The sequence below is a fragment of the Natator depressus genome, chromosome 7 (genome assembly GCF_965152275.1).
Source record: "Natator depressus isolate rNatDep1 chromosome 7, rNatDep2.hap1, whole genome shotgun sequence".
Lineage (NCBI taxonomy): Eukaryota > Metazoa > Chordata > Testudines > Cheloniidae > Natator > Natator depressus.
In genome coordinates, this window is record NC_134240.1 from 33,072,056 (window position 1) to 33,092,362 (window position 20,307).

At 49.1% G+C, this 20,307-nt stretch overlaps 1 protein-coding gene across 1 annotated transcript in view; it reads left to right on the forward strand.

Moving 5' to 3' along the window:
* The window catches only part of TOP6BL (TOP6B like initiator of meiotic double strand breaks), a 53,425-nt gene that overhangs the window by 1,973 nt on the left and 31,145 nt on the right, over positions 1-20,307 (forward strand). The window contains exons 2-7 of the mRNA XM_074958062.1: positions 6,414-6,555; positions 6,643-6,696; positions 8,523-8,632; positions 9,838-9,921; positions 11,148-11,203; positions 15,354-15,425. Of these exons, the coding sequence (XP_074814163.1) occupies positions 6,414-6,555; positions 6,643-6,696; positions 8,523-8,632; positions 9,838-9,921; positions 11,148-11,203; positions 15,354-15,425 (518 nt within the window). The remainder of the gene's footprint in view (positions 1-6,413; positions 6,556-6,642; positions 6,697-8,522; positions 8,633-9,837; positions 9,922-11,147; positions 11,204-15,353; positions 15,426-20,307) is intronic.

The following is a 20,307-nucleotide window of genomic DNA, read 5'->3' on the forward strand; positions in this document are numbered from 1 at the left end:
AGTTTATTATTATTAACATCACAGTACCTCTTAGAAGTCCCAGCTGAGATCAGGACACCATTGGGCTAGGCATTGTATAGCCGTTTAGTGAGAGAGAGAGAGTCCTTACCCCTAAAGAGTTTACAGTCTAGAAGGACAACAGATAGGAGAGGAAACAAGCATCAAGTGTGAACTTGCCCACAGTCAGCAGCAGAGCTGGGGTAACATAAGAACATAAGAGCAGCCATACTGGGTCAGACCAATGGTCCATCTAGCCCAGCATCCTGTCTTCCGACAATGGCCAATGCCAGGTGCCACAGAGGGAATGAACAGAACAGGTAATCATCAAGTGATCCATCCCCTGTTGCCCATTCCCAGCTTCTCACAAACAGAGGTTAGGGACACTATCCCAGCCCTTCATGGCTAATAGCCATTGATGGAACTATCCTCCATGAACTTAGCTAGTTCTTTTTTGAACCCTGTTATAGTTTTGGCCTTCACAGCATCCTCTGGCAAAGAGTTCCAGACTGACTGTGCATTGTGTAATGAAATACTTCCTTTTGTTTGTTTTAAACTTGCTGCCTATTAATTTCATTTGGTGACCCCTAGTTCTTGTGTTATGTGACGGAGTAAATAACACTTCCTTATGTACTTTCTCCACACCAGTCATGATTTTAGAGACCTCAATCATATCCCCCTCTAGTTGTCTCTTTTCCAAGCTGAAAAGTCCCAGTATTATTAATCTCTCCTCATACGGAAGCCATTCCATACCCCTAATAATTTTTGTTGCCCTTTTCTGAACCTTTTCCAATTCCAATTTATCTTTTTTGAGATGGGGCAACTACATCTGCATGCAGTATTCAAGATGCGGGCATACCATCGATTTATATAGAGGCAATATGATATTTTCTGTCTTATTATCTATCCCTTTCCTAATGATTCCAAACATTCTGTTCACTTTTTTGACTGCCGCTGCACATTGAGTGGATGCTTTCAGAGAACTATCCATAATGACTCCTAGATCCCTTTCTTGAGTGCTAACAGCTAATTTAGACCCCATCATTTTATATGTATAGTTGGGATTATGTTTTCCAATGTGCATTACTTTGCATTTATCAACATTGAATTTCATCTGCCGTTTTGTGGCCTAGTCACCCGGTTTTGAGAGATCATTTTATAGCTCTTCGCAGTCTGACTGGGACTTAACTAGCTTGATTAGTTTTGTATCGTCTGCAAATTTTGCCACCTCACTGTTTATCCCTTTTTCCAGATCATTTATGAATATGTTGAATGGTCCCAGTACAGACCCCTAGGGGACACCACTATAGCTCTGAAAACTGACTATTTATTCCTAACCTTTGTTTCCTATCTTTTAACCAGTTACCAATTCATGAGAGGACCTTCCCTCTTATCCCATGGCAGTTTACATCGCTTAAGAGCCTTTCATGAGGGACCTTGTCAAAGGCTTTCTGAAAATCTAAGTACACTATATCCACTGGATCCTCCTTGTCCACATACTTGTTGAGCGCCTCAAAGAATTCTAGTAGATTGGTGAGGCATGATTTCCCTTTACAAAAACCATGTTGACTCTTCCCCAACAAATTATGTTCATCTATGTGTCTGACCGTTTTGTTTTTATTATAGTTTCAACCAGTTTCCCCGGTACTGAAGTCAGGCTTACTGGCCTGTAATTACAGGATCACCTCTGGAGCCTTTTTAAAAATTGGCATCATATTAGCTATCCTCCAGTCATTTGGTACAGAAGCTGATTTAAATGATAGGTTACAGACTACAATTAGTAGTTCTGCAATTTCACAGTTGAGTTCCTTCAGAACTCTTGGGTGAATACCATCTGGTCCTGGTGACTTATCACTGTTTAGTTTATCAGTTTGTTCCAAAACCTCCTCTAATGACACCTCAATCTGGGACAGTTCCTCAGATTTGTCACCTAAAAAGAATTGCTCAGGTTTGGGGATTTCCCTCACAAGCTCAGCCATGAAGACCGAAGCAAAGAATTCATTTAGTTTCTCCACAATGGCCTTATCATCCTTGAATGCTCCTTTAGCATCTCGATCATCCAGTGGCTCCACTGGTTGATTAGCAAGCTTCCTTCTTCTGATGTATCCCTTCTGATGTAACCCTGGTGTCCTAAGTCCTAGGCCTGTGCCTGAGCCACTGGTCCATGTTTCTTTCCTGAAATAAAGAGCCTGTAGTTTTCTTTCCCTGATTCTCTTGTAAGTTATGAGCCTCAGAAATGCAGAATCATGAAAGTGAGGTGTAAGTTTCCTGCATTAACAACTGTGTGTCCACATGTGCATGTGTGTGTTCATGCTGCATGGGCCTTTGCAGGTGGAGAGGTAGGAATGATGCTCTTTCATGGACTATCCAGGGCTTTAGCAAGTACCTGCAATCTATGAGATACTGCTATGCAGGCTAGCAGTGTCATATGGAGTTGGATGCATATAGCAGAGGGGGTGCCTCTGCAGCTAGGAAAAGTGTTCAGTAAATAGCACTGGCTTAGGTCTGGGTTCAGTTCCTGGCTTAGCTGTGGATGCCATATGCGACTTTTGTGCCTTGCTTCCTCCTCTGTAAAATGGAGAGGATATCTTCCTGCCTCCCAAAGGTGGGGGAAGATCAAATCCATTAATGGTTGAGATACTATAATGAGGAGGGCTGTAGCAATAGGCTGCTAGTGCTGTGTTCTCTCTCCTAGGATCTACAGATCCGTGTGCCCGCGGATACACGTACGCTGCACTGGCTCAGCCTGTGTGTGTGCAGTCATGCCTCAAGCAGCAACTGGAATAGCCTGCTCAGAGCTGGATGAGCTAGTTCCAGGGAGCCTCTGCTTTTGCAACTGAGCATCTGGGTCCGATCACTGTGGTGTCTATGTGCATGTGGCCACAGTTTATTACGTGCCCATCCTGAGGTCTCTAATGAGAGCCCAGGAAACAGCTGCTGTCTGTCTTCCTCCTTTCTGAGCAGCGGGAGATCCCTTTCTGAGTTCCCAGCCCTTCTCCCTAAGTAAGGCCTAGAGCAGGGGTAGGCAACCTATGGCACACGTGCCAAAGGCGGCACACGAGCTGATTTTCAGTGGCACTCACACTGCCCAGGTCCTGGCCAACCGTCCGGGGGCTCTGCATTTTAATTTAATTTTAAATGAAGCTTCTTAAACATTTTAAAAACCTTATTTCGTTTACATGCAACAATAGTTTAGTTATATATTAAAGACTTATAGAAAGAGACCTTCTAAAAACGTTAAAATGTATTACTGGCATGCTTTTAAATTAGAGTGAATAAATGAAGACTCGGCATACCACTTCTGAAAGGTTGCCGACCCCTGGCCTAAAGGATGTCAACAGGTCAGTGGTTGTAAAGCTGCTTTCCCACCTCTCTGCAAGGATTCACCCCTGTCCACATTCCTTTCTCTGGCTCCATCGACCTCAGTAGGAATGTTTTCCCAGGATTGGAAATCTAAGAGGTTGTCGAAGGGGAAAGAGAGGCCCAGTGGGGGTAGAGGAGGTTATGAAACTGTGGCCTCTTACAGGTAACCAGCAGAGATTGAACCAAGGATAGGCAGCACCAGATCTTCCCGATGAGGTGGGTGAGAGGGAGGCTGTTATAGTTATTGAGACTACCATGATCACATGAACTCTGCCATAGTGTTACCCCAGTGCAGCGCCAGCTGAGATAGACTCCTTCCTCACAACACAGCTCCCCAAACTCCAGGCCTTCAGCTCTGAAACCCTGTGTGGCCCCCCACAGCTCAAACCCTACATCCTTCCATGTTTAAAGGCTCAAGAACTGGCCCTTCCAGGCTGAGCCAGTTGCCAAGGGGTTAGTATGGCAGATCCAGTCGAATCAAGGTGCGTGTTTTGCAACCTCCTGCTGGCTGTGGCATCTGCCCAAAGAGGGAAATTGTTTGTGACACTGGCAGAGGGGGACCTGCCATGAGAGATCTTAATCTACTTTCCATCCTGCTGCAGGGGATTATACAGCAGCAGAGTCTGGGGTGGGGGCAGGGGAAGAGAGGAGTCTTCTACTCAATGAGCTTGGCCTGTATTTTTCCCCCCAGCTGCCTATTGTGTGACAGAGAACTTTTGTTTGTTAATAAGGACTTTCTCCCTTTCCCAGTCCTGTGTGGATTGGTGTGTGACTGATTTCCCAGCCCATCTACAGGATTATGGGCATGCAGCATTGGTCTGTAATGCCACAGGCAGTGCATGGCTCAGTCCCTGCCCCAAGGGGTTTACAACCCTACGTGTGGCCCTAGCATCGAAAAGGAACAGGACATGTTTGTGAAGGAATAAGATGTTGAAAGTCAATAGCAGAAGGCAGCATGGCCCTCTGGCTAGGGCACAGACTGGCAGCCAGGACTCCTGGCTTCTAGGCCAGGCTCTGGGTGAGGAATGGGGTCTAGTGGGTTAGAGCAGGGGAAGGCTGGGAGTCAGGACTTCTGGGTTCTATTCCCAGCTCTGCCACTGACCTTGGCCAAGTTCACTCCCTTCTTGGTGTCCCTATTTCCCCTCCCACCCTGTGTCTATTTAGACTGAGCGCTTGGAGGCTTGGCCTGTAGGCCTGCTCCACACATACATTTATTGTATCAGTATAATTATTTTGGTCAGGGGTGGGCTTTTTTACCAGTATAATTATACTAGGACAGCCCCTACTGCAATGCAGTTATATTGGGATAAAGGTGCTTTATCTCGTTATAGCTTATTCCCCTTGTGAGCTATCTTGGTATAAACACATTTACCCTGGCTGGCTGCATCCACACTAGGCAGGTTGTAATGCTTTAACCAGACCAAGAGAGTTAAAGCAGGGCAACTTTTGTGTGCAGGCAGGACCTTAGTGTGTGTTTGTACAGTGCCTAGCACAACTGGGCTCTGCTCTCCACTGGGGCCTGGAGGTGCTACAGTGAGACTTATAGCAATGGTCATTCAACTCCGCATGGATCAGAGGAACGGAGAGCCTGTCTTATGAGCGGAAACTTAAGAGCTGGTTTTTCTAGCCTGGCAAAACAAAGGCTGAAAGGGGATCTGATTGCTCTCTCTGAATACATTGGTGGGCGGGGCCCAGGGAGGGAGAAGAGCTGCTGAAGCTCAAGGACAGCATTAGCACAAGAACAAATGGAGATAAACTGGCCAGGAATCAATGTTGGCTGGAAAAGAGAAGAAGGTTTCTAACCGTCAGAGGAGTGAGGGTCTGGAACGGCCTTCTAACAGAAGGAGTGGGGCCAACCACTCAGTTCTAACATGGATTCTGGGACGGAGTTGCCTGCAGGGACTGGACTCAGTAACCCAGGAGCTCCCTGCTGTTATGTTTCTGGCATACACACAGGGAAGTTAGTCACAACCATAAATACTCTTGCTGGAAGATTGCATCACACTACGCTATTTCTTAGGGCTTGGCTACACTTGCGAGTTAGAGGGCATTAAAGCAGCCCCGGGTGCCCTAGCTTACTACCTGTCCACACTGGCAAGGCACGTAGAGCACTCTGACTCCACGGCTACAGCGTTCCTGGTACTCCACCTCAGCGAGAAGATTAATGCTTGTTGTACCTTGGCTAAAACACCTTGGCTGAAACACCTGGGTGTCAGTGTGAACGAGGTGTTGCATTACTGCGCTCTGATCAGCCTCCGGAAACGTCCCATAATCCCCTTAAGTCAAGTGGCCACTCTTCTCATTGTTTTGGAATCGCTGCAGGAATGCGCTGTTGAAAGCTCTGTTTCTGACAGCCAGCGCTTATCTGTTCTGAGACAAAGCAACCACTACTGTGGAATGCTGTGTGTGAGAGAGAGAGGCGGGGGGAAGGGGGGTCTGCTGCTGTCTGAACTTACAAGACAGCATGCTGATATGCTCTCAGCCCCCCAAAAACCCACTCTCTTTCGCTCCACATACACACAACACACTCCCTGTCACACTCCACCCCACCCCCAGCCCCGCATTTGAAAAGCACGTTGCAGCCACTTGCATGCTGGGGTAGCTGCCACAATGCACTGCTCTCTGTGGCCGTTGTAAGAGCTGCTAATGTGGCCACTCCAGTGCGCTTGTAGCTGTCAGTGTGGATAGATTGCAGCGCTTTCCTTACTGCGCTCTACGAAGGCTGGTTTAACTCAAAGCGCTCTACATCTGCAAATGTAGCCATGCCCTCAGTTTGCACTAGGCCCAGATCATATGCTTCCCTACAGAGTCCCTTGTCTGGAAGCAAGACCAGGAACCCCCCTAAAAGTTTAAAGTGATAAAGGACAATTTTAACACGGTTTTCAATTCTGCCAGCCCTATGTCCCTATGTTCAGCAGCTCTGACTCAGCATCTCAATGGGCGTTTTTGCTTTGCTGCTTTTCAGAGATGAGCTGCACTTCTCTGGGGTCGGGTCCTGTTCTCGTGCTTTCCCAGAGGGGCCAATCACTTTCTCACAGTCCCTACCATTTCAGATTTTAGAATATCTCATCATTTGCCTTAAGAGTGAGGAAGAAAGGCAGCTGAAAGGATTAGCCCTGGAAGGGATAGTGCTGGTTTCCATTGATCTCAGAGATTCTACGCGTGGCGCAAGCCAGCTCCGGTGCACGACCACTAGTGAGTAGAGTGAAACATAATGAGGACTCTGCGGTGTCTGTGTTGTTCCTTTGGGTTTAACACTTGCCTTGAATTTTCTTCCTACAGTTGCTGCAGCAGGCAATTTTTGCTCTAAACGCCTCAATGAACAGATCTGGAAAGGTAAAAACAAACAAACCCTCAAATCTGTTTCCATAGACCTGTGGCGGATCCTGGGGAAGCTGTTCTAGCGGCTGATCCTCCTCCCTGTTAAAATATGTTCCTTCTTTGTACTCTGAGTTCTGCTGACTGCAACTCCCAGCCATTGGATCTTGTTTGGCTAAATCAAGAGCCCTCAGTGGGAATTAACCCCTTCCTTGCTGGTGAAATCATGGCTTTTCGCACTCAATGGGAGCATTACAGAAGGGACAATGGGACTGCCAGATTGGATCAGACCAACGTCCTTTCGGTTTTATGTCTCTGTGGCCCCCTACCACATGCTTCAGGGTATGGTGTGAGGAACCACAAAATGAGCTGTTCTGGAGTCACCTGTCCATAGGGAAAGTTTAATCACCTAGAGTACTGGTTCTCAACTGCTCAGGACCCATTTGTAAAACTTTGTGGCCTGTCATGACCCAGACACCTTCCAAGATGCCCTCACTGGCAACTAGGCAGGAGGGGCAGTGAGCTGAGACCCCCCCCCCACTTCAAACACATACTGCCTCCCCACAGCCCATGAGGGAAAGAGGGTGTGGGGAATTTGGGGGCCTGGAGGTGAAATGGGGAAGCCTGGGGGTGTAGTGAGGAAGAAGTTGGGGTTTTGGAGAGCCTGGGCATAGAATGCAAGGGTAAAGAGGTAGGGAATTTGGGGACAGAAGGGGCTTGGGGTGCACTGGGGGAAGATCTGGGGGGATGGGGGCCAGAATGAGTGATATGACAGATGAGGATTTGCCCTGCTATGTGGGAGAGGTACATCTGGGTTGATGGGCAGAACAGGGAGTAAGAAAGATGGGGTGTAGCCCAACTGCAGGGTGGGAGTTCATAGTGGGGCTGGTACTTACCAGAGAACAGGACATCAGCTGCTCCCTCCCAGCTCCTGACATACAGAGCTGGCTGGACTTAGCTTCCTCCTCTTGGCTTTGTAACCGCCAGGGTCACAGTGCTGCTCAGGTTTGGCCTGGCCCCACATCTGGCCAGCCCAAATTTGTGTGAATGGCATTGCAATCTGGCACCTGGGATCGCAGCAGCACTCACTTAAATTTGGCCTGGCCAGCAGGTCCCCCCATCATCATAACGGAGGAGTGGCTGGGCCAACCTGAGCAGCGTGGTGATCCTGTGCATCAGGTCGCAATGCCCAGCGTGGGGAGCTGAGCCCAGCTAGCCCCGCAACTCTTTGTTGCGTTCTGGTGACCCAGTTTTGTGTTGTGACCCATGGGTTGAGAAACCCTACTTTAGAGGTTTGCTTGTGCCCTGAAGCTAAAGCGTCTCTATTCCTAATTTATCTGCAGTGAGATCTCGGTGTTCATAGGGCACAAGATTGGGCATCAGGACACCTGGGTTCTGTTACCAACCTGCGGTGTGACCCTGGGCAAGTCTGTTCCCCTCTCTGTGTCCCCACCCACCATGTGTCAAATTAGCTTGCAAGCTTTTCCAGGCAAGGACTATCTGTCACTGTGTGTCTGTGGCGCTCCCAGTACAATGGGGCTCCATTGGGCTGGGTGCTGCACAGACACCTAATGAGAGAAAGGCCCTGTCCCAAAGAGCTCATAGGCTGAACAGACACAGGGTGTGAGGGGAAACAGAAGCACTGAGAGGGGCAAGCCCAAGGTCATACAGAAAGACAGTGACAGCTGGAAATAGAACCCAGGAGTCTTGGCTCGTGCCGTACTCACTAAAGCACCACTCTGCCTCTATGGGAGCCAGTGTTTTAATTGGCTTCAGTAGCATGAATTTTCAGATTGAACTAGTTTGTTCGGGCATATGTGACCCAGAATCTCTCCCTTATGCAGAAATGGATAGGATGCTGGCTGAGCTCTCTGTGCCCTGGACCAGGCCTTGGACAGCAGGTGGATGTAGCCATGAACCCCTGGATTCTACCGCACTCCAGCTGGCCTTCGAGGTTTGACTTTCCTGCTCACCTGGTCATATTTCTCAAAGTGACTTGCAAGTATCACATGGCACCCAACTTGGGGCCTGACCTTGCTAGGTGCTGAGCGCCTCCTGGGAGACGCCGAATACCCTTGGCTTGACTCTAGTGGAATTTGATAGTATGCCACACCCTGCAGGATTGGGCCCCCAGAGATTAAAGATGAACCAAGTATTTGTATTAAGGTAACACCTACAGACCCCAACCAAGATCGAGGTCCCCATCGGGCTGGGCACCACACAGACCCCAACAACGATCTCTGTTGAGATTATCTTCAGGGCCTGGAGTAGTGGGCCGCCGATCTCAGTTGGGCCCTCACAGTGTTACCATAGTACAAATAACATCTTTCCTGAAACAAATAATCACTTTCTAGCAGAGGTAATCTCAGGCTGATGACTGTGTGACAATGGAGCAAGGATGGGGACTGGGACCCCTACAATACACCCTACAACCAACCGCTCCAAAGTCCCAAGGCGCCGGAGCGCAGCTGTTCTGGAATCTAGGCCATTTATTTAGGTCCCTAAATATAAATAGAGCGGACTGATTTCTTGTGGCATTCTGCTGTCATTGGTGGGAGTTGTGGGTGCACACAAATCAGGCCATGAGTACCCGACTTCAGGCACTCACATGTACGTGGCTCTTTCTAGCATAGTCTTGGTTGCTCTTGAAGACACCGAATTCAAGACTAAGGGCCAGATTCTAGTTCCTGATCCAGCCCCTTTGTGCTGTTGAGGTGGACGGATTCTGGCCATAACTCTGTCAGCATAAACCAAGCCATCACCATGCCAGCCAACCCTGGCATCGGGAGCAGGCTAGAGACACCATGGAGCTGAGTGGCATTATGCTGACAAACCACTGGCATATGATAGACCTATCTGTCTCTTGGTGGCTCTAACTGATGCTGGGGCTGGGCTGGCTCTGGATCAATTTGCTGATTATGGTTCCCTGACTCAGTGCCGGCCTGGTCCCACAGAGCTCAGACACAGGGAGAATTGAGCCCTATTATTAGTTAGGAAGCTTATTTTGCCCGCCAATGATGACGTCCCACTTATTTCTGTTCTCCCGTGAGGTGCTCCTGTTTCTGTCCCTAGGGGTTTTGCAGCGACCTTGCAAGCAGTAGTCAAAGCCACGGCTGTATTTTAGGGCATGGAAAAGCAGCTTCTTTATTTTATTCTCAGCTCCATGAAAGGCCTGGGGTTCTGATGACGGACTGTCTGGCAGTAAAACAGTTCATGCACAAGATCAGCATGGTGCACTCAAAGGTAACAGCACTTGGTTTTCAGTGACTCTAAGGCCCCTTTGCGCTGCCCTGGGGGGAAACATTCCCCTGAAAGTCCCCTCTGAGCAAAAGGCCTCCCGACTGGCATGAGGGTTCACCTTCGGCCCAACCCCCCGGGGTAGTGGGGATGTGACTGCACCACATTGTACAATGGGTATTCCAGGAAGCAGAGCAGCCCTGGGGTTACTCTTAACTTCCGGGGGCCGGGCTGCACAGCCCCAGAGCACAGGTAGCTCCCTTCTCCCCACCCAACAATCAGGGCCTGTTTTAATTACTCCTTGCAGCATACATGTAATCCCTGGGCCAATGTACATTCCCTGGCACAGCTCCATCAGCTCCTACACAATTACTCCCACAGAACTTGCCCCAGTGCCTATCTATTGGGCAACACCCCTTTGGCTTTGTCATTTCAGCTGGTTTAATTGTTGTTCATTACTTTGTTGGGATGAATCCTCCTACAAGATCTTGTATTATAGCCCATCATTATCCTCTTCCATGGCATTACCTTTTCCCAGACAACAGTACCCCCAGCTTATCTACTGGGCCTCTGCACTAGTCTCCTCTCTTTTGCACAGGTGTTTACCCCAGTTTTTGTGACTGGCACCAGCCCTCTCCTAGGTTCTCCTTCCCTCAAACAGAGATCTCTTGCCCTTCCCTAGTTGGGCTTGCAGCAGCAGGAATTGAATCCTGTGCTTTGAGATTTGCAAGCAGGAACTGAACCACAGCTTCTTGAGCTGAAGGATCCAGTTCCTAGTGCCAAAAGGCTGTAGCAGACTCATAAACCTCTCCATGAGGCCTGGGTGCAAGAAGGCAATGGGAAGTGGCGGGTATGCGATAGGCTGCCTGGCCCTGCTTGGCGCTGGTCTAAGACGTGCAGGGTTCCACATGCTCACACAGGGCAGCAAGGGTGCCTGAGGAATGCTTTTGCTTCCCTGTGTAGACAACTCATATTGCTGAAGCCCACACAGCTAGGGAACACCCAACCTTGTCTGTGCTTAGCATGCCAGTCAGGTGAGTGGGCAGAGCAGTGGGCAACACGACAGGGGTCCTAATCTCAGTCAGGGTCTGTGTGGTGCCCGGCATGATGGGGGCCCTGATCTCAGTTGCAGTCTGTGCAGAGGCCAGCCCGGAAGGGCCCCAGTTTCAGCTGGGATCTGTGCAGTGCCCAGCATGACATCCTGACTCTCTTGATTCCTTGTTGATTTGCAGATCAGATTCCATTACTGTGTGAATGTGAATGGTGCTGTGTCTGCGGAAACGTACTGGTGAGTAAGCGAGTGATTGGAATGCCCATGTGACAGGTGGTCGAGTATTTACGAGACGGGGCTACCTGGGCACTTCACACAGGCCAGCACTCATAGGCGTTGCCAGACTGGATCAGACCTTAGGTCAGGGGTAGGCAAACTTTTTGGCCTGAGGGTCATATTGGGGTTCCAAAACTATGGAGGGCCAGGTAGGGAAGGCTGGGCCTCCTCAAACAGCCTGGCCCCTGCCTCCTGTCCACCTCCTCCCACTTCCTGCCCCCTGACTGCCCCCCTCAGAACCTCCAACCCATCCAACCCCCCTGCTCATTGTCTCCTGACCACCACCCCCCAGGACCCCCTACCCCTCACCGCCCCCCCCGGGACCCCACCCCCTATCCAAACCCCCCCCCCCCATCCCCTGACTGCCCCGACCCCTATCCTATCCTGAAATGGTCGAGTTCAGGATCCTGACACAAGGAAGAAAGGAAAGCAGCAGAATACGGACCCTGGACTTCAGAAAAGCAGACTTTGACTCCCTCAGGGAACTGATGGGCAGGATCCCCTGGGAGAATAACATGAGGGGGGAAAGGAGTCCAGGAGAGCTGGCTGTATTTTAAAGAATCCTTATTGAGGTTGCGGGAACAAACCATCCCGATGTGTAGAAAGAATAGTAAATATGGCAGGTGACCAGCTTGGCTTAACAGTGAAATCTTTGCTGATCTTAAACACAAAAAAGAAGCTTACAAGAAGTTGAAGATTGGACAAATGACCAGGGAGGAGTATAAAAATATTGCTCAGGCATGCAGGAGTGAAATCAGGAAGGCAAATCACACTTGGAGTTGCAGCTAGCAAGAGATGTTAAGAGTAACAAGAAGGGTTTCTTCAGGTATGATAGCAACAAGAAGAAAGCCAAGGAAAGTGTGGGCCCCTTACTGAATGCAGGAAGCAACCTAGTGACAGAGGATGTGGAAAAAGCTAATGAACTCAGTGCTTTTTTTGCCTCTGTCTTCTCGAACAAGGTCAGCTCCCAGACTACTGCACTGGGCAGCACAACGTGGGGAGGAGGTGACCAGCCCTCTGTGGAGAAAGAAGTGGTTCGGGACGATTTAGAAAAGCTGGACGAGCACAAGTCCATGGGGCCGGATGTGCTGCATCCGAGAGTGCTAAAGGAGTTGGCGGATGTGATTTAGAGCCATTGGCCATTATCTTTGAAAACTCATGGCGATCAAGGAGGTCCCGGAAGACTGGAAAGTGCCCATCTTTGAAAAAGGAAAGAAGGAGGATCCAGGGAACTACAGGCCAGTCAGCCTCACCTCAGTCCCTGGAAAAATTATGGAGCAGGTCCTCGATGAATCAATTCTGAAGCACTTAGAGGAGACAAAAGTGATCAGGAACAGTCTGCATGGATTCACCAAGGGCAAGTCATTCCTGACTAACCTAATTGCCTTCTATGACAGGATAACCGGCTCTGTGGATGAGGAGAAAGCAGTGGATGTGTTATTCCTTGACTTTAGCAAAGTTTTTGATACGGTCTCCCACAGTATTCTTGCCAGCAAGTTAAAGAAGTATGGGCTGGATGAATGGACTATAAGGTGGATAGAAAGCTGGCTAGATCGTCTGGCTTAACAGGTAGTGATCAATGGCTCCATATCTAGTTGGCAGCCAGTATCAAGCGGAGTGCCCCAAGGGTCGGACCTGGGGCCGGTTTTGTTCAATATCTTCATTGATGATCTGGAGAATGGCATGGACTGCACCCTCAGCAAGTTTGCAGATGACACGAAACCGGGAGGAATGGTAGATACGCTGGAGGGTAGGGATAGGATACAGAGGGACCTAGACAAATTAGAGGATTGGGCCAAAAGAAATCTGATGAGGTTCAACAAGGACAAGTGCAGAGTCCTGCATTTAGGATGGAAGAATCCCATGCACTGCTACAGACTAGGGACCAAATGGCTAGGCAGCAGTTCTGCAGAAAAGGACCTAAGGGTTACAGTGGATGAGAAGCTGGATATGAATCAACAGTGTGCCCTTGTTGCCAAGAAGGCTAACGGCATTTTGGGCTGTATAAGTAGGGGCACTGCCAGCAGATTGAGGAACGTGATCGTTCCCCTCTATTCAACATTGATGAGGCCTCATCTGGAGTACCGTGTCCAGTTTTGGGTCCCACACTACAAGAAGGATATGGAAAAATTGGAAAGAGTCCAACAAAGGGCAACAAAAATGACTAGGGGGCTGGAGCACATGACTTATGAGGAGAGACTGAGGGAACTGGGATTGTTTAGTCTGCAGAAGAGAAGAATGAGGGGGGATTTGATAGCTGCTTTCAACTACCTGAAGGGGGGTTCCAAAGAGGATGGGTCTAGACAGTTCTCAGTGGTACCAGATGAAAGAACAAGGAGTAATGGTCTCAAGTTGCAGTGGGGAAGGTTTAGGTTGGATATTAGGAAAACTTTTTCACTAGGAGAGTGGTGAAGCACTGGAATGGGTTACCTAGGGAGGTGGTGGAATCTCCTTCCTTAGAGGTTTTCAAGATCAGGCTTGACAAAGCCCTGGCTGGGATGATTTAGTTGGGGACTGGTCCTGCTTTGAGCAGGGGGTTGGACTAGATGACCTCCTGAGGTCCCTTCCAACCCTGATATTATATGTTTCTATGATTCTATGATCCACACCCCCGCCCCCTTACAGGCCCCCTGGGATTCCCATGCTTATCCAACCCCCCTGTTCCCCGTCCCCTGACTGCCCCGCCCCCAGAACCTCCGCCCCATCCAACTGCCCCCTGCTCCCTGTCCCCTGACTGCCCCCCCGGGACTCCCTGCCCCTTATCCAACCCCCCCGCTCCCTTACCGTGCCACTCAGAGCAGCAGGACTGGCAGCCGTGCCACCTGGCCGGAGCCAGCCATGCCACCGCACTGCCCGGCAGGAGCTTGCAGCCCTGCTGCCCAGAAAGCTGGCAGCACAGCGCGCTGAGGCTATGAGGGAGTGGGGACAGCAGGGGAGGGGCCGGGGGCTAGCCTCCCCGGCCGGGAGCTCAAGAGCCGGGCAGGATGGACCCGCGGGTCGGATATGGCCTGCGGGCTGTAGTTTGCCCACCTCTGCCTTAGGTCCATCTAGTTTACTATCCTCTCTGTAACAGTGCCCAACACCCAATGCTTCAGAGGAAAATGTATCTATAGTGACTGCGTGTGGACAGGACTAGCAAGGCAATGTTTGGGAAGATGCAAGAACCCCACAGTAAGCACATGTGGGACAGTCTGCCCCCAAACAGCTGGGCCATGTCTACACTACAGGGACTATAATGGTATAACTACATCACTGTAGTAGTGTAGACACAGCCTACACCAATGGAAGGGGGTTTTCCATTGCTATGGGAACATCACCTCCCAGAGCAATAGTAGCTAGGTTGATGGAAGCATTCCTCTATTGCCCAAGCTGCGTCTACACCAGGGGTTAGGTCGATTTAGCTACATTGCTCAGGGTGATAGATTTTTTGCACCCCTGAATGATGTATCTATGTTGACCTAAATTGTAAGTATAAGCTAGGCTTAGACTCACCCTGATCTCTAATAGTTAGAGATTGGCTTAAGCCCTGAGCGAGGAAGTTTAAGTATCCCTGCCAAAATTATTGTCCTTTTTCAAGTCTTCATCTGTGTATATCCCGCTCGTGGTGCATATGTGTCTCACCTGCATGAACGCACCATGAGTGGGGTCCACCCAGACTAAAGATCTGGAAAAAACAGAGTTTTGTAATGCAAGCAGGCATTCTTTCTCACTTACAATGCATACTTGGTATATTCTTGATATCTTTATAAGCATCTGATCCCTGTTTGATTTGTGCTCAGCTCTTAGCTGCAATGCCACCCCATGGCAGTAAATCCCATAGGCTGATAACACGTGGTGTGAAAAAGGATTTCCTTTTATTGGTTTTGAATCTCCCACCTTTCACTCTCACCAAATGTCCCCTTGTCCCTGCATCAGGAGACAGAGAGAACAGAAGCTCCTGTTCTCCCTTTTCTAGACCAGCCATTGTAATAGAATTATCTCATCTTTGTCCCCTTTCTAAAATAAGGATGGGAGGAGCTGAGTGAGTTGCCTTATTTAAAAATGGTTTGGTGATACTTAGAAGTGATGCTTACTGGGTTAAAATCCTGTTTTGTTAATTTCGGCTCTCTAGTGGAGAGAAGAGAGAGAGTACATGTGTTCTGAATGGAATAAAGCTCCTTACTGACCAGAGACACTATATAAGGTAAGAGACAACTTGGTCACAGTCTATAAGTACCAACCTGGGGAGATGATTTCTGATAGCAGACCTCACAGACAAAGGCAGAACAAGTTCCTATGGCTGGAAGCTGAAGCTGGATAAATTCAGATTAGAAATGAATGCACATTTTTAACAGGGAGGGGAATTAACCATTGGGACTGACCTAGGGACAGAGTGGATTCTTCATCAAGACTGGACATCTTTCTGAAAGCCCTGCTACAGCTCAGCCGCCAGACCTGGGCTGGATGCATAAATCACTGGGTGGGTTTCTGTTACCCAGGACATGCAGGAGGTCGGACTGCACTATCAGAACAGGCCCTTCTGGCCTTCAAACCTCTGAGTCTTTCAAATAGTGCAAGTGCTGTGTTATGTCGATTGACATGCTAGTTATTGACCGGACTCTCAGTACTGCCGTAATATCAATAATGAGTAAATGATCATATCTCTAGTGTCGTCATCCTACTAGTTCTACCTTTGTCCAGAGAGTCTTCCTGGAAAAACAGGTTAGACGGTTATTATTACATTAGCACTTAGAAGTCCCAGCTGAGAGGGGGACCCCCATCATACTGGGTGCTGCACAGACCCCAAACAAGATTGGAGCACCCATTGTGCTGGGTGCTGCACAGATCCTGACTGAGACTGGGGCCCCTGTCATGTCTGGCACTGCACATGAACATAGAGCTCACAGTGTGTGAGGAGAAGCAGAGGGCAGAGATGGGAAGAGACCTGCCCATGGCCATACAGCAGGCAGTGCCTGAGCTAGAAACAGAACCCAGGTGTCCTGAGTCTCAGTTCAGTGCCCTCACCACTAGACCACACTGCCTCAGACGAGACCTGAATTTCTAATGTGAAGATACACACACACAAGAAGTATTATTCCTTCTGTATTTAGACTGTGAACTCTTTGGGACATGGACCATCTCTGTTGTGTGTTTATACAGCACCTAGCACAATGCCATTCTGGTCCATGATGGGGGCTCCTAGATGCTATAGTAATACAAATTATTAATAATAATAATAATAAATTATACATTAGAGAGAAGCAAAGCTTCCAGAAAGGGAACAAAGCTGTGTTCTTTTCCACTGGCCTGTCTGGGTGCACAGTGGAGGGGAGCTGCTGTTACCATACAGATAGCCTTGCCGTGTGGTGAATTCTCCATCGCTTGGAGTCTTTAAATCCATAGTGGGCATCTCTGTACATCAGTGGTTCCCAAACTGGGGTTCGTGAACCCCTGGGGGTTCTCGAAATGTTACAGGGGGTTCTCAAGAAAAAATTCCCTAATGGCGGACAGAGCTGTCTCTAGGGACCCCGGGCAGTATGGGGCCAGCAGCCTGGAGCCCCTGGATTTCCAACAGCTAAGCAGATCAAAGCAAGCATATCTATCACACTGAGGAGATTTAAACTTCAAGACTCCTTATAAGAAATTGAAAGGGAGGTGGATAATTTTTGCTGTTTTTTAAATTAAATAGGCAGCTAGTATTGTTTTTAAAATTATTATGAAGAACAAGTTTAAGCTTTGTTGTAATGTGCGTTGCTTGCCTGGACTGCTCAAGACCTGAATGCTTGTGTAGAAAGAACTTTTTGAGTTGGCTTCTTAAATACCTTCATGCTGTTTCACATCTGATACTCCTTGATGAAACATAGGACCCTTGTCATATAACAGGCTTATTCAAAGTGATACAAGCTACGAAAGTGAGATCTTGGAAGAGTGTTGCCGTTTTCATAATGTAATAAAAATACTGTAATGATAAATAATAATTAATAATAAATAGTGTATAATAAGCGTGTCATAAAAACAAATTTTATATTTCTAAGATCACTGCTTTTATAATTTATACTCAGGTAAAGGAGAAAATCCCTGGAAATATTCATTTTTAGGAGGGGGTTTACGAGACTTGACATTTTAGTGAAAGGGGTTCACAGGTTGTTAAAGTTTGGGAACCACAGCTGTACATGATACTCTGTAGCTCTGCTGCTAGTGATGGCCCATGGGATGCAGGGGATCAGCCTTGATTATTGAATGGGCCCCCTCTTGCCTTTAAAATCAATGAGTTTCCACCATGGGCAGAATTAGGCATAGAGAGGGTTAAATTAGCAAGTAAACCAGCAACACCACACGGCATGAGCCTGAGCCCTGGGTGGAAGTTAGAGAGCTGTGTGCTTTAATCCCCAAGCACAAAACCTCACAGACGCCCAGGTTACCTCACTGGAAAAGTACTGGGTTCGAAAGCACTGGGAACAGAGGAATGTTAGTCTTTTTTTGAGTGACTGCTTATGTGCATTATACTCGAGGTACGCGTGTGTCCCGAGCAAAGTCACTGGAATTTTTTCCCTTCAGTGGTACCTGTCAGGGCGGCTCGAGCACCCTCTGCAGCCACATGCTTATAGCACTGGTATAAAGCACCCAGCCAACCCTGTGCCCCCTCAGTTCCTTCTTACTGCCCGTGACAGTTGCTGGAACTGCTATCCTTGCTTTGGCAAGCTCTCTCAGTGGTCTTCTTTTCTTGTATCTGTACATAGTTGTAGTCAGTTTTAGTGAAGTTCTGTAACTTCGTGTCTTAGCAGAGTTTTTGTCTGTTCCCTGGTGCCATGACATGCCTCCGCCACCAGGCTTTAAGCCCTGTGTCTCCTGTAAAAAGACTATGCCCCTTAGTGACATGCACTCAAGCTGCCTGAAGTGCCTGGGAGAAGCTCACGTTGGGGATTGTTGCCAGATCTGCAGAGACTTTAAGCCTTGCACAAAGAAGGACCAGGAGGCCAAACTGAAGTTTTTGTTCATGGAGGCGGCACTGAGACCTCCATCTGAGGCAGACCAGTCGGACTCAGCACTGAGTGCCTCAGTGTAGGTAAGTAGTGCTCCTCCTACCATACTGGAGTCCAAGCACCGTCCCCAGCACCTAGGAAAAGGCACAAGAAACAGTCAGCCAAGAGGAAACAATCCCCGTCACCAAAGACGGCCAGACATGGGGATCAGAGTAGAGTGCAACCTAAACCAGGGCACTCTTCTGTCTTGGTACCACAGAAGTCGGCACCATTAATTCCAGCACTACGCAGACACCATTGAGTCCGGTACCAGATGAGCCATCTACATCTGCAGCACAGCTTGGTACCAACGCTATCTTGGTACCAACGACGCTGGAGGCGTTGGCTGCTGCCAGAGACTTTCTCTCGCCGTCGGTACCAGTATCACCAGCAGTACAAGAGCTGGTGTTATCAGTACCAGCAGTCAGGAAGGAAGCCATTGGTTCAGGTCATTGTTCGGTTCCATGCCTTTGGGTGCCGTCAAAAGGGAAACTGGCTATGCTTGCTTCGGTGTGGACATCTCCACCTCAACAGCAGTCTCTGCCAGTGGTGGGAACTGCACCACCATGGTCACCGGACAAAGATTCATTGTCATTTGAGTTGGAGGTGGAGTCTCACTCCTCCCGTCCGAGGAGTCGTTCCTGCTACTCCCTCAGGCATTTCTACCCTTCCATGGACATGGGCAGAGAGTACCATCGAGAACGTGGCCAGGAGGTCATTGGGGACCTACACCAGTCCTGTGGCCCTTTTGGAACATGTGGGGTTTTCCCCCAGTTTCCAGGGCTTATTCCAGGAGCTCCTATTCAGTGGCCTTGGAAAGGGGGGCGGCATCATCCCATCAGCCAGCACCCAGCCTGGACTCTGGAACTGAGCCCGGTCTTGTACTGCAAGACCCGGCACAGCAGGATCCTACAGAGGCAGAAAGGGAGGAAGTGCTTGCATAGCCAGTGCTGGCCTCCACCTCCTCCCATGATGAGGCAGTCTCAGGAGGGGGCATCACCTCCCCCTCCCCCCGATGACTATAAAGCTCATCAAAAGTTGCTAAAGAGGGTGGCCTTAAATCTGGGCATACATGTGAAAGTAGTGAAAGTGTCCTCACAAAGCCTACTTGATATTTTAACTGCTGTGGGCCCTTCAAAAGTAGCCTTGCCTCTCAATGAGGCCATTATGGACCCTGTTAAGCCCTTGTGGTAGACCCGCACATCCCTTCCCTCCACATCTAAAAGGGCTGAACCCTGTTCCTGCACAGGGTTATGAGTTCCTGTACACCCATTGCCCCCCACCCCTGGATCCCCAGTGGTATCTGCTGCCAATGAGAGAGAAAGACAGAGTCATCAGGGTACAACCCCAAAATCAGTGGATATGGTAGGAAAATGTATTCTGCTGCGGGGTTACAACACAGAATTGCAAACCAGGAGGTGCTACTGGGCAGATTTGATTTTAATATGTGGGACTCCATGCAGAAGTTCAAGGACTTGCTCCCTCAAGAGGCTAGGTATGAGTTCTCCTCGCTGGTGGATGAAGGAAAATCAGTGGCAAGGATCTTGTTGCAAGCTGCTTTGGATGTGGCTGACTCAGCAGCCAGGTTCATGACTTTGGCAGTGGCCATGTGCAGAAGTTCGTGGCTGCAGTCCTCAGGACTCCTGCAGGAGGTCCAGCAAACCCTTCAGGACCTACCTTTTAAAGAAGTTTTGCTCTTTTCAGAACAGACTGATGCAAAGCTTCATGGGTTAAAAGACTCCAGGGTATCCCTTAAGTCCCTTGGATTGTACACACCAGTGCCTTCAAGGAAGCACTACAGGCCCCAACAGCCATCCAGTACTCTGCTCTGGCTGCCTGTCAGGATCTGCAGAGGAAAAGAAGCAGGGGTTAGACTACCCGCTTCTACCTCGACGTCAATGCCAGCCTCACCCAGACATCCAGGGGGTTCTAAGCAGGTGTTTTGGCAGGATGCTTGAGGATGCCATACCAGTTCCCGTGATGCCAGACCCTGTTTCTCCTTTGTTTACAAACTGTCTTTCCCACTTCTTCAGCGCGTGGTCCTGTATCACCACGTACCGTTGG